General features: G+C 35.5%; 1 protein-coding gene across 1 annotated transcript in view; it reads left to right on the top strand.

The window, feature by feature from the left end:
- Positions 1-12,637, top strand: part of LIN7A (lin-7 cell polarity scaffold A) — a 149,111-nt gene that overhangs the window by 47,806 nt on the left and 88,668 nt on the right. Inside the window, exon 2 of the mRNA XM_090275668.1 lies at positions 1,984-2,102. Within this exon, the coding sequence (XP_090131794.1) occupies positions 1,984-2,102 (119 nt within the window). The remainder of the gene's footprint in view (positions 1-1,983; positions 2,103-12,637) is intronic.

Genomic DNA, 12,637 nt, shown 5'->3' with positions numbered 1-12,637 from the left:
TGGGGATGGCCAGAGTTTAAGATGGGCAGGAGGTTTCTAGAGATGAGTCAGAAGAGGCCAGTTGTTAAGAGCCTTATGTCTAACCCTAAGTGGTCTGAACTTTACCCTGGACACAGTGGGAAGCCAGGACAGGCTTTCTGTGGGGGAGTATAATAATGAAGTTAATCATTCGGAATAATCATTCTGGGAATAGTGTGAAGGATGGACTGAAAAAGTAAAGATTAATGCAAAGAACAGTTAGAAGATGTTCCAGTACTACAGGTAAAAAATAATAAAGGCTTCCCTGAAGTAATGAAGCAAAGGGGCTCCATTCAAAAAGCAGTTTTGCGGTAAAGTCTCCAGAACTTGATGACTAACTGCTGAACGCTAGCATCACCTGCAGAGTGGTGTGAATGGGAAAGATGATACCATGGCCTAGCATGGAAGACAGGCTGGGGACACTGTCACAAAAGTATGAAGTATAGGAAGAAGAGCTAGTTTCAGGATTTTAAAAAATTAGCTCATTTTTAAACATGTTGAGAGTTTCATATATCTAAGGACGTCTAAGTCTAGAGTCTTTTGTACAGTTGGAAATGCATAAAATTCTTAGCTTGGTACCTTATTGATTGTGGATGCGGTTGGTATTGTCCAGTTGACTATGTTGACTTCTAGTTTATGTACAAAAATACAAATTTTTGAAACTGGCAGTATCATAGTGATTTCATGATTTGTGCTTTTTGGGACCATGATTGGTAATATGTCAAAGGAAAATCTTCAGTTAAGTCACTTACTGGTTATATTCTTAAATACATACATCTATGAAAATCCTACCTAAATTCTGAGGTGGTAACAGTTCTATTTTATGTAGCTATGCTGTTATATTCCTTTCTCATTTGATAGTGAGTTCAGAAAGGAGATGTTTTATTGTTTTTGTTAAACTTAGTACCATATCTAATAGGAACATGAATTCGTGGATGAATTTATAATCTAATGGCAGAGATATGGAATACTTTCTGGAACTAATCACTTAGGATTTGAAAACCTTTATTCTATATGTAAATGCCTAAGTGACTTCAGTGAGTTATTGACTACATACAGAAAAACAGGTAGAAAAGATTACCATAGGCATTTTAAAATGGCATTTCATTATATCATGTTCTCTTAGCAATGCAGAACCAACCTGGAAATTTTGAAGCTATGGCTATAAAAAAACTATGTTTCTTGGTACATTAACCTTTGATATTGTCAAGTGAAAAAGAAGCATGTAAATTAATTGTTATTAAAAACTCTTTTGCTTGGTACTGTCCTAGAAGCTGATGGGTGGGAACACGACCAGATTTTTATTTTAGGAAGATAACTTTGTGAACCATATGAAGAAGCTGCAGGAGGAAAAAAAAATGATTCCAGTTGGACAGAGGAGAGATGATGGTGAGGGCCTGGAATAGTACAATGTCAGTTAACTGCAGAAATCCTATTAATTAATTCATTCATTTTCAAATATTTATTCACTGTGTGGTACCAGACTCTGGGGATACGGTGATGACCAAACCAGAATAATTCTTACCCTCTAGGAGTTTATAGACAAGTTTAAGAGATGCACATTAATCAGATCATTATATTAATAAATGCAAAATTGCAGATATGATAAATGTGGTATAGTTAAGGAGAAGTCAAACTGAAAACAAAAATCTCAGAAGTGAAGTTGACAGGACACATTTAGTTACTGGGATATCAAAATAAATAAAACATGTTTCCTGATCTTTTTTCTGAAAGAATATTCTAACTGATTTGTGTGACAGAAATATACATGAAATAACATCAAAGAAGATGTACTTGGTGACACATTGTATGAAAGATTATATCAAAAAACTAAATTGTAAATTCTGATTTTGCAGTGAATTCCACTTAGTTTTCATTGTTACTATTCAGTTGGAATAGTGGTGCTTTGCTGATGAGACACACCTCACTCTAGATCTTTCCCTTTTGATTTTTTTATTCCTTTAGATGTTGCCAGAGCCATTGAATTACTGGAAAAACTACAGGAATCTGGAGAAGTACCAGTGCACAAGCTACAATCCCTTAAGAAAGTGCTTCAGAGTGAGTTTTGTACTGCTATTCGAGAGGTATGACACTAAGATTCTAATAACTATGTCAGCCATACGTCTTCTAAATGGAAAACATGTCTTTTCCACATGAATAGTTGAAATAGTTAAGATTGTAACTATGGCTTTGCTTTCTGTTTTTAGTTCCTTGAACAGATGATAAAATATAACTTAGTGTGCTAAATTCCTAAATGAGATCCAGTCAGTACTTATACATTTATATAAAACCAAATGTTGATCTTATGGTACCAGTAAAGTGACTGCCTTATTAGCAGGTAACTATTACATGTAGCTTAAGCTATTTAGTGGTCACGTGAAGTCATCTGGAAATTCAGTTAGAAATAATCATAATTAATGAGGGCTGAGATTTTCTTAAAAAAACATTCAGCCAAATCTTTCACAGGCAAATCTGAAAGAGTAACTTCCTCCTGACTGAAGTTATAGTTTTCCAAGCATTACTGTCTAGTGTAGCAGTTTTCAACCTTTTTCATCTCATGGCACACATAAACTAATTATGCAAATTCTGCTGCACACCAAAAAATATATTTTTTGTCTATCTGACAGAAAAATAGGTATAATTTTTATTGATTTACAGAAAATAGTAATAGTAATTACCTACCCTTTTTGCTCCAAAGTGACTTTAAAAAAAATCAGGTGCCTATACTTATAAATAAGGATTTCTGGTACCAAGAAATAACCAATCAGACACAACCTTATTATGCAATGTGACCAATAAGATTCAACCCTATTATGTGACCTATATATTTATGGTTCAAGACAAGGCAATTGCACCAGATGACTATTATTGTGCTGGCTGTCATTTTTTTAAATTTGTCAGTCTAAGGGAACAGAGGTCAGTGCCCTGACTAAATAGTCAGGTATGGCATGTTTGTTTTAAAAACTCTTGTGACACATTGGTTGAAAATTACTGGTCTAGTACAATAATGGAAAATCTCTGAATAGGCTCATATGTATGCCCTTCTAACAAATCTTTGTAATACTTTCCTGGCTAATGGTTTTAAGAGTTCTAAGGTGAAACAGGTGTGTAGTAATTATTTTTTGAATTTTATATTGACTTGTGGTGGAACTGACTTCCCAGCTAATGAATTTAATTGATTACAAGATAGTTCACTTGAGAGAAATAGGCTACATGCTTTTTGAATAAAATAATATTCAGTAAGCCCATCACCCCTTTCCTATCAGGTACTAAGAAATAATTTTTTAATTAGAACCTGAAGTCTACAAATTCAGCATACCTGCCTGGCTAGGAGTCCCCAAGAATGAGTTACCTGCCATCATTTTCTTCAAATAGTGGAACCTGATGACTACCTGGAGAGCTTGTTATAGCAGAGGCATACACCTCTCAAGGACTGTTTGTATCAACTTCCCCCTTGGCAGCTGTTCGTGGCTAATGCACATTTTTTTACCAGAACAGCGCTAGTTTATGTAAAGTCACTAGGTGGGAAAAACTCAGGTCACTAAGGTAGAAACATACAAAACCTCTCTCACTATAGATTTAAACTGTCGCCTATCCTATGTGGTTAATTTGGATTTTGCTGAGGTTTGATTTAGACTACCTGTGCTAAATATTAATCACATGAAGTTGTTGACTGTTTAATTTTTGTTTTAGTGAACATAACTGTATCTCCAAGTTTTAACCTAATATAAATTTGGCCAAAGCCTGCAAGGAAATTTCTCAAAGTGTATGAATTCTTGGCCACTGGCTGCTCTGTGTGGGGAAGGTGTAAGAAATATGGAAACCCAGTGGGCCTCCTCTTGGTTAAAGCCTAGTAATCACTCTGTAGACCAAGGTAAAATCCCCCATATACTTTCCTTCCTTCACAGAGTGCTACTTTCCTGAGATTTAGTGACCTACTTTTCATTTTTTTATATATTCTACCACTTATTTTACTTTCCACAGGACTAACTAAAGGATAGGGCACATCAAATTTGGCTTATGATCAGTGCAAAGTCTCTAACTTCATGGAACTTACATTCCAGTGAGAAAATATTGATAAATAAATACGCAGCACGATGCCAGAGAGTGACAAAACTATAGTGATAAGAAAGCAGGATTAGGGGAGTAGGAATAAGATGCTATTAAGTTAGGATAATAAGAAAATAACCTGATTGAACTAACAAAACAAGTCACAGATATCAGGGGATTATAACATTTCAGAACTGAAAATCACAACTGCAAAACCCAGAAGTAGGAATAATCTTAGTCCATGGAAAGAACATCCCAAAACTCAGAATGTCTGCAGTGCAGTAAGCAAGGAAGGCTATGTAGGAGCAGCTGGAGAACAGGCTATGGTGAGAGTATTGAATTTCATTCTAACCATGACGGGAAACCCTCAGAGAGTTTTGACATGACCTGATTAGGTTTTCAAAGGTCTTTGACTGCTGTGAAAATAAATACAAGTGTGTGGGCGGAAGTAGAAATATGGGAATCCAATAATAAACGGGTGAGTAGATCAAGTGAGAGATGAGAGGAAGGCAGCCTGGATGAAGGCGCCAACAGTGTAAGTAGTGGGAAGTTGTCAGATTCAATATATATTTTTTGAAAGTAAAGTCAGCAGAAATTGCTGATATATTGGCTCTAAGGATGAGAGAATTCTCAATTGGTTCTTAGGTTTGGGCTTGAACAACTGGATGAATGGTGATATAACAGATGGGAATCTTTATGGCAACCAGGTTTGGAGAAGGCTATCCAAAGGTTCTGTTGGTACGTAATAAATTTCAGACATCCAAGTACAGGCGTCTGGTTGGCACCTAAGTCTGAAGCTCAGAGGAAAAGTTGTGTCTGGAGATGAACTTTTGCTTTAAAGAGTTTGTTAAGGAAAAAAAATGAGAGTAGAAGAAAATAAATATGGAGACATTATATAGGAATTATTATTTATAATATATTTTATTGATTATGCTATTTCCCCCTTTGCCCTCCTCCACCTGGTACCCTACCAGTTCTTCCGGAGGTCTCCCCACCTTAGTTCATGTCCATGGGTCATGCATATATGTTCTTTGTCTTCTCCATTTCCTATACTGTTCTTAACATCCCCCTGACTATTCTGTACCTACCAATTTGTACTTCTTACTCACTGCACCTTTTTCCCATTCTCCTCCTTCCCTCTCCAAATAATAACCCTCAAATTGATCTCCATGTTTATGGTTCTGTTCTGCTTGTTTGTTTAGTCTATTTTTAGACTTAATTGTTGATAGTTGTGAATTTACTGCCATTTTAACGTTTATAGTTTTGATCTTTTTCTTAAATAAGTCCCTTTAACATTTCATATAATAATGGCTTGATAATAATGAACTCCTTTAGCTTTAACTTGTCTGGAAAGCACTTAATTTGTCCTTCCATTCTAAATGATATCTTTGCTGGATAGAGTAATCTAGATTGTAGGTCCTTGCTTTTCAACACTTTGAATACTTCTTGCCAGTCCCTTCTAGCCTGTAAAGTTTCTTTTGAGAAATCATCTGACAGTCTTATGGGAAATCCTTTGTAGGTAACTTTCTGCTTTTCTCTTGCTGCTTTTAAGGTTCTGTCTCTATCTTTAACCTTTGGCATTTTAATTATTATTTCTCTTGGTGTGGTTCTGTTTATGTCCATCTTGTTTGGGACTCTGTGCTTCCTGGACTTCCTTCACCAAATTAGGGACTTTTTCTTTTATTATTTTTTCAAATAAGTTTTCAATTTCTTGCTCTTTCTCTTCTCCTTCTGGCATCCCTATGATTTGAATATTGGTGCATTTGAAGTTGTCCCAAAGGCTCCTTAACCTGTCCTTATTTTTTTGGATACTTTTTTCTTCTTGTTGTTCTGATTGGTTATCTTTTGCTTCCTTAAGTTCCAAATCATTTCTTTTTTATTCTCAGCTTCATCCACTGTTGGTTCCCTGTAAATTTTTCATTATTTCAATTAGTGTAACCTTCCTTTCTGCCTGAGTCTTTTTTTTTATGTTCTTGAAGTACCCAATGAGTTTCTTGAGCATCCTAATAACCAGTGTTTTGAACTGTGCATCTGATAGACTGCTTATCTCCATTTTGTTTAGTTCTTTTTATGGAGTTTTGTTCTGATCTTTCATTTGGACCATATTTCTTTGTCTCCTCATTTTGGCAGCCTCCTTGTGTTTGTTTCCATGTATTAGGTAGAGCTGCTTTGACTCTCTGTCTTAGTAGCATTGTCTATCATAGAAAAGCACTCTGGTCAGTTGGATGGGGCTGAGCTGTAGGTCGTCAACAGGGTGAGGCACTCCATGTCAACGAATCTGATGGAATCTTAGATATGGTGTCGTTGCTCTGTGGGAGGGCTTAGCAAGAGGTCAGTGCAACTGCCTTGCCTCTGGAGTTTTTTTCCAGGAAGAAGCTGTTCCCCAGCATTTTTCCTGATGCCAGACACTTCTCTTTCTCCCCATATGCCACTGGTGTCCTTCCAGCTGCTGACCCAGTGTTGGAGCATAGAGGAAATAAAGCTGCTTAAGTCCTAAGGTCATTGTGGGCCCTTTAAGAGTAGGAGTCTGAGAATCCCAGTTTCTTCCACTGCTCCAACTCCCACTGGTTTTTACATCCAGAAGTTATAGGGACTTATCTTCCTGGTACAGGAACCCAGAACTGGGTGGTCTGGTGTGGGGCTGGGATCCCTCACTCCAGAGGTATCCCTCCCAATTTTTATCCACTACATGTGGGTGTAGGACCACCCGTTCTGCATCTCTGCAGACTTCCATACAGCTAAATTTTCTGACAATTCTGGGTGACAGTTGTTTTGTAGTTTAGTTGTAAGTTTTGCTGTGGTTCTGTGAGGAGGTAAGCCTTATTTACTTTTGCTTTCTTCTTACCAGAAGTTCAGGAATTATAAATATACCTTCCAAGCCCTGTCAGTGCTAAAGTGTGGTATGTACAACATTAGTCAGTGGTCAGTAGAAATCTGTAACTGAACTATAGGCAGTAAAACAATTTCAGATGGAAAAACATGATTTAATTAATCTATCTTACATTTTAAAAATATGAACTAATAATGTTAATTTTATGTTCAGTGTAATGTCCTTAAAATAATTTTGTTTTAAAGAAAATGCATGTTATATAGAAGTCATTTTGATTACTTTATCTTGGCTAATATTTCACACCCGTTTTATTTATATTTGTTATGTTTGGAATTTTATTTATTTTCCTGTGTCTCTTGACATTAAATGTGGGAAGTAATGGTAATATAACAATATAATACAAATCTGAATCACAAAATAATATTGTAAATCAATGTAGTCAAAAGTTTTTAAATAAAGCGTAAGATATGAATACATGTTTTCAGGCAGATGAATCCACAGGCCAGTAAAGAAAAGTGTACCCAAAGCCAACATCACATTCAACACACAAAAACTAAAAGTGTTTCCCTTAATCAGAAACAAGACAGGGATGTCTGCTTTCACTACTTTTATTCAACATAGTACTGGAAGTCCTAGCCATAGCAATCAGACAAGATTAAAAAATAAAAGGGCCCTGGCTGGTGTGGCTAAATTGGTTGGGCATCATCCCATAAACTGAAAAGTCACGAGTTCGATTCTCAGTGAGGGCTACAGATTTGGTCCCTAATAGGGGAGTATACAAGAGGCTATCAATCAATGTAGCTCTCTCACATCAATATTTCTCTCCCTCTTTTTATCCCTTCTTTCCCCTTCATCTAAAATAAATAAGCATGTTGTTGGGTGAGAAAAATAAATAAATAAATGGCACCCAAATTGACAAGGCAAAAAGTAAACTGTCATTATTTGCAAATAACATGATACTGTATATAGAGAACTTTAAAGATTGAAAGAAAAACCTACTAGAACTGATAAATGAATTCATTAAATATCCAGAAATCAGTTGCATCTTTATGCACCAATAATGAACAGAAAGGGAAACAAAGAAAACAATCCCATTTGCTATTGCAACAAAAAAATAAGGTGCCTAGAAATACATTTAACCAAGGATATGAAAGATCTGTACTCAGAAAATTGTAAAAATTGAAGAAAGAAATTGAAGAAAATATAAATAGATGGAAGTATATGCCATGTTCATGGATAGAAAGAATTAACATCATTAAAATGTCCATAGTACATAAATCAATCTATACATTCAATGAAATTTCTGTCAAGATACCAATGGCATATTTCACAGAGCTAGAAAAAATATTCCAAAAATTCATATGGCACCACAAAAGACCCCAACTACCCATAGCAGTCTTGAGAAAGAAGAATAAACTTAGAGGAATCATGCTACCTGATGCCAAACTCTACTACAATTCCACGATAAAACAACATGGTACTGGCATAAAAACAGAAATATAGATCAATGGACCAGAATAGAGAGCCCAGAAATAAACTCACATTTATGTGGTCAATTAATATTTGACAAAGGAGGCCAGAACATACACAAAAATAAACTCAAAATGGATTAAAGACTTAAATTTAAGATTCAAAACAGGAAAAACCCTAGAATAAGACATAGGCAGTAAAATCTGACATTTCTTGTAGCAATATATTTTCTTATATATCACCTTGAGCAAAGGAAACCAAAGAAAATATAAACAAATAGGACGACACCAAACTAAAAGTTTTTGCACAGCAAAGGAAATCATCAACAAAATGAAAAGACAGCCCACTGAATGGGAAAATATGTTGACCAATGATACATTTGATAGGGGGTTATATACAAAATTTATAAAGTAATTATATAACTCAAGACCATAAAACAAACATTCTAATTAAAAAATGGTCAAAGGACCTGAATAGACACTTCTCCAAAAGGAACCCTAGTGCACTGTTGGTGGGAATGCAGACTGGTGCAGCCACTGTGGAAAGCAGTATAAATTTTCCTCAAAAAATTAAAAATGGAATTGCCTTATGATTCAGCAATTCCACTTCTGGGAATATATCTGAAGAAACCCAAACATTAATTTGAAAGAATATATTCACCCCTGTGTTCATTGTAATGTTATTTACAATCACCAATATTTGGAGACAACTCAAGTGCCCATCAATAGATGAGTAGACAGAAAAGATGTGGTGCATTTACACAATGGAATACTACTCGGCCACAAAATAGAAAGATATCTTACCTTCTGGGACACTATGAATGGACTGGAGAATATTATGCTAAGTGAAATAAGCCAGTCAGAGACAAATACCCTATGATTTTATTTATATGTGGAATCTAATGAAGAAAATTAACTGTCAGAACAGAAACAGACTTCATAGATGAAGAGACAGCCTGACAGCTGTCAGAGGGATTGGGGATTAGAGGACTGGGAGAAAAGGGTGAAGGGATTAATGGGAAAAAAATTTATAGACACAGACAACAGTATGGTGATTACTAGAGGGAAAGAGGGTTGGGAGCAGATAGAAGAGGGTAAATGGGGGCACATGAAGACGGAAGAAGACCTGACTTGGTAGTGAACATACAATACAATATACAGCTGATGTATTTTAGACTTGTACTCTTGGAACCTATAAAATTTAATAACCAACGTCAGCCCAATAAATTCAATAAAAAATTAATAAAAAATTAATATGAGAAAAAAGTAGGAAGTATGACATTGTACAATAGTGACTATCTGAAAATTAAATTTCGTTCCAAGTCTCTTGGATACTGAATGTTATGATGGCCTTAAATCTTTGAAGTTTTGCTTTCTTATGCAAATAATGCTCAGAATCTCTGTGGTTCAATTATTTGAGTTTTTCAGAAATAGTTAATACTTACCAGTGTGAAAGTTATAAATTTTGTCATGATGGGTAGAGAAGAAGACAAGAACCTCAGTGGCATTTTTCTTACTTGCATTCACCAGAGCAACAGCAGGTCCAGGTCATGCCATTGCCAACCAGACTGTAAAATCCACGTTCCATGCGAAAAGAAAGTAGGGCAATCTAGAGCCAATTTTTTTAATTGCCTTACACAAGCTAAGCAGTAGTTATTGTTACATGTGGAAACAATCATATATTTTGTTTTACATTTTGAGGAAACTACTTAATCAGCTGTTGGCATAAGGTAGCTCTTACATGGGAAGAATATTTAATGAAATTTTGTTTTTCAGTAAACATGGGTGATTAAAAGAGATTAGATGTTTTCTCTTTTTAACTATTCTTCTGTACCCTGTAATAAAGACTGAAAATATTTTGCTGGGATCAGTCCTGAAGCACAGCCATCTGTGTATATAACTAAAAAAGACATTGATCTATTAATAAATATGTTGCCCTTGAATGCCAATCCACACACAGCTTTACTCATAGTGGGATAGTAGCGGGCAGTGCTATCTTGCTTGTGTTTTATTGCTGCAGGAGCTTGAAATGACCTGATTAATAATTAAATTGAATCCATTCTGCACAAGCAGTTTCAGAGAAGATAGCAGGTAAAGAAGCTGATGCACAACGCTGCTTTTCCATAGTGAGAGGTACTGACTGACATGAGAAGGCACACACGAATGTTTGAATGAAAGATAAAATAAAAATTTTATGGTACTGATAGTTTCAGTAAAGACCATTTTTATGATTTTTAAGGAGCTTCCTTAACTTTTTATCCATCACTGTATTCATTAGCTTGAATGAACTAACCTCAGTCATTAAACATAAGGGAATAGAAGGGTTGAAATATACAGATTATAAAATGTTGATTTTGGATAAAAAATTTTTCTAAGAGAATTGAATTACTGTTTAAATACCGTGTTAAAAGATGGACCTTTCCCCAACACTTTATTTTCTTTGGGCATCAGATAAAAAAATATCAACAGTGTATGAGTGGTCATATTTTAAGAGCACATCCAGTTTCTGCAACAGAACATAAAGAAGTTTATTCTGAAACTAAAGTAATCAAAACAGAACTAGCAATCTATTTACAATAGTCATTTTCCAATGTTCAAAACATCCAGACTTTCTGCTTTCCAGGGTTATGTGATCATTGGTCTGCTGTGTGGGTTGTGGTGAGGACTTACTCCCACACTTACGACTGTCGCATGCATATTTGACCCAAAAATGCAGAACTGAGTAACAGTCCCCCCAAACAGCCTTCTCTGGGTAAGGACCAGATGTTGTATATTTGTATAATATTTTCTAACATAGTAGAACTGTGGAATAAGGAAATAAACTGACTCAGTTTGGAATCTATAATTTTGTGATAGTGGAATTGTTAAAAAATATTCCAGTTCTCCTCTTTTCAGCATATTTTACTAGTAGATATCCCCACCCTCCTTAAAGCTAGTTATGGTTATAACAATCGCTGTTGCTAGGAAATATGAGTGGAAGTGATCTGTGCCATTTTCTCATAGAAGCCCTTGAATCAGTGTGTGAATTGATATGTTTCTTTCCCTTTGCCATGATACTAATGATGTTTTATAAGAAAAATATCAATTAGCCTGGGTCGCAGAGTGAGAAAATGAGAACTATAGGCCAGTCTATTACTAACATATTGCCTGAGCAAGAAGTAAACCTTTGTTAACCTAATCCTCCAAGGTATTGGGTTTATTGTACCACAGTATAACCCAAGCTATTCTGACTGATAATACACAACCATCAAGCCAAATTTACCTTGGATAAAGGTTAAAGCAGTATCAGTTGTACAGCTGTACAACAAAGTTAATTTTTAAAAACCTATGTTGTATGTTTAGTAAGCTGTGATAAATCTTTTAAAAACTACATGAAATTGGTAACCAATGTACATACCCATGCCCATTAGACAGATAATACATTTTTGAATTTTGTGACACTTGGATCACAGATTTTGTTTGCTTCTACATGATCTCCCATTTGCTCCGTCTCTCTGAGGAGGCTCCAAACTGTAAGAATGATTTTTACAATATGGATTGGGTTAAAGTAAACCAGTATAGTAAGGAATCTGCAAGCTTGTCACAAGATGGGAAGTTAAGAGCTTAGAGACATTAAGCCACAAAAAGAGAAAAATAGTGTTTAATATGTTACTTGTCATTTACTATTTGGTAGGATGATGGGAAAGGGCACTAACCCTGCTAGACCACTGGATGATAAATAGAAGACCGCAGGTAACTGAAGATAATTAGCAACACCACGGAATGGGCTCACTTGTATCGCAGGGAGTTTCCCACTACAACAGTGGAGGTTAAATGCTCATTTTTCAGATCACTTTAGAGCAATAGTTGTTTTTTCACATTTTATTTTTAATTAAATTTACTAAGCGACAATGGTTAATGAGAGTATATAGGTTTCAAGTGTACATTTCTGTGATACACCGTCTGTATGTTTTATTGTGTGCCCACTATCCAAAGCCATCAAATTTTCTTTCGTCTCCTTATAGTATTTGACTCACTTTATCCTTTACTATCCCTTCCATCCCTCTGGTACCAATCATGCTGTTGTCTGTGGTTATGAGTTTTGGTTTGTTTTTCTTGTTTGTTAATTTGATGTTTTCAGTTTTATATCCCACAAATGAATGAAATCATGATTCTTAACTTTTTCTGTCTGGCTTATTTTGCTTAGCATGATAGTCTCAAGATCCACCCATGCAATCACAAATGATAGTACTTCATCTTTTCTTATGGCCGAGTAGTATTCCATTGTATA

Source organism: Furipterus horrens, unplaced genomic scaffold, assembly GCF_987537825.1.
Source record: "Furipterus horrens unplaced genomic scaffold, mFurHor1.1.pri manual_scaffold_4, whole genome shotgun sequence".
Classification (NCBI taxonomy): domain Eukaryota; kingdom Metazoa; phylum Chordata; class Mammalia; order Chiroptera; family Furipteridae; genus Furipterus; species Furipterus horrens.
Note: the sequence above shows the minus strand (reverse complement) of the source record. Positions and strands in the feature narration are given on the sequence as shown.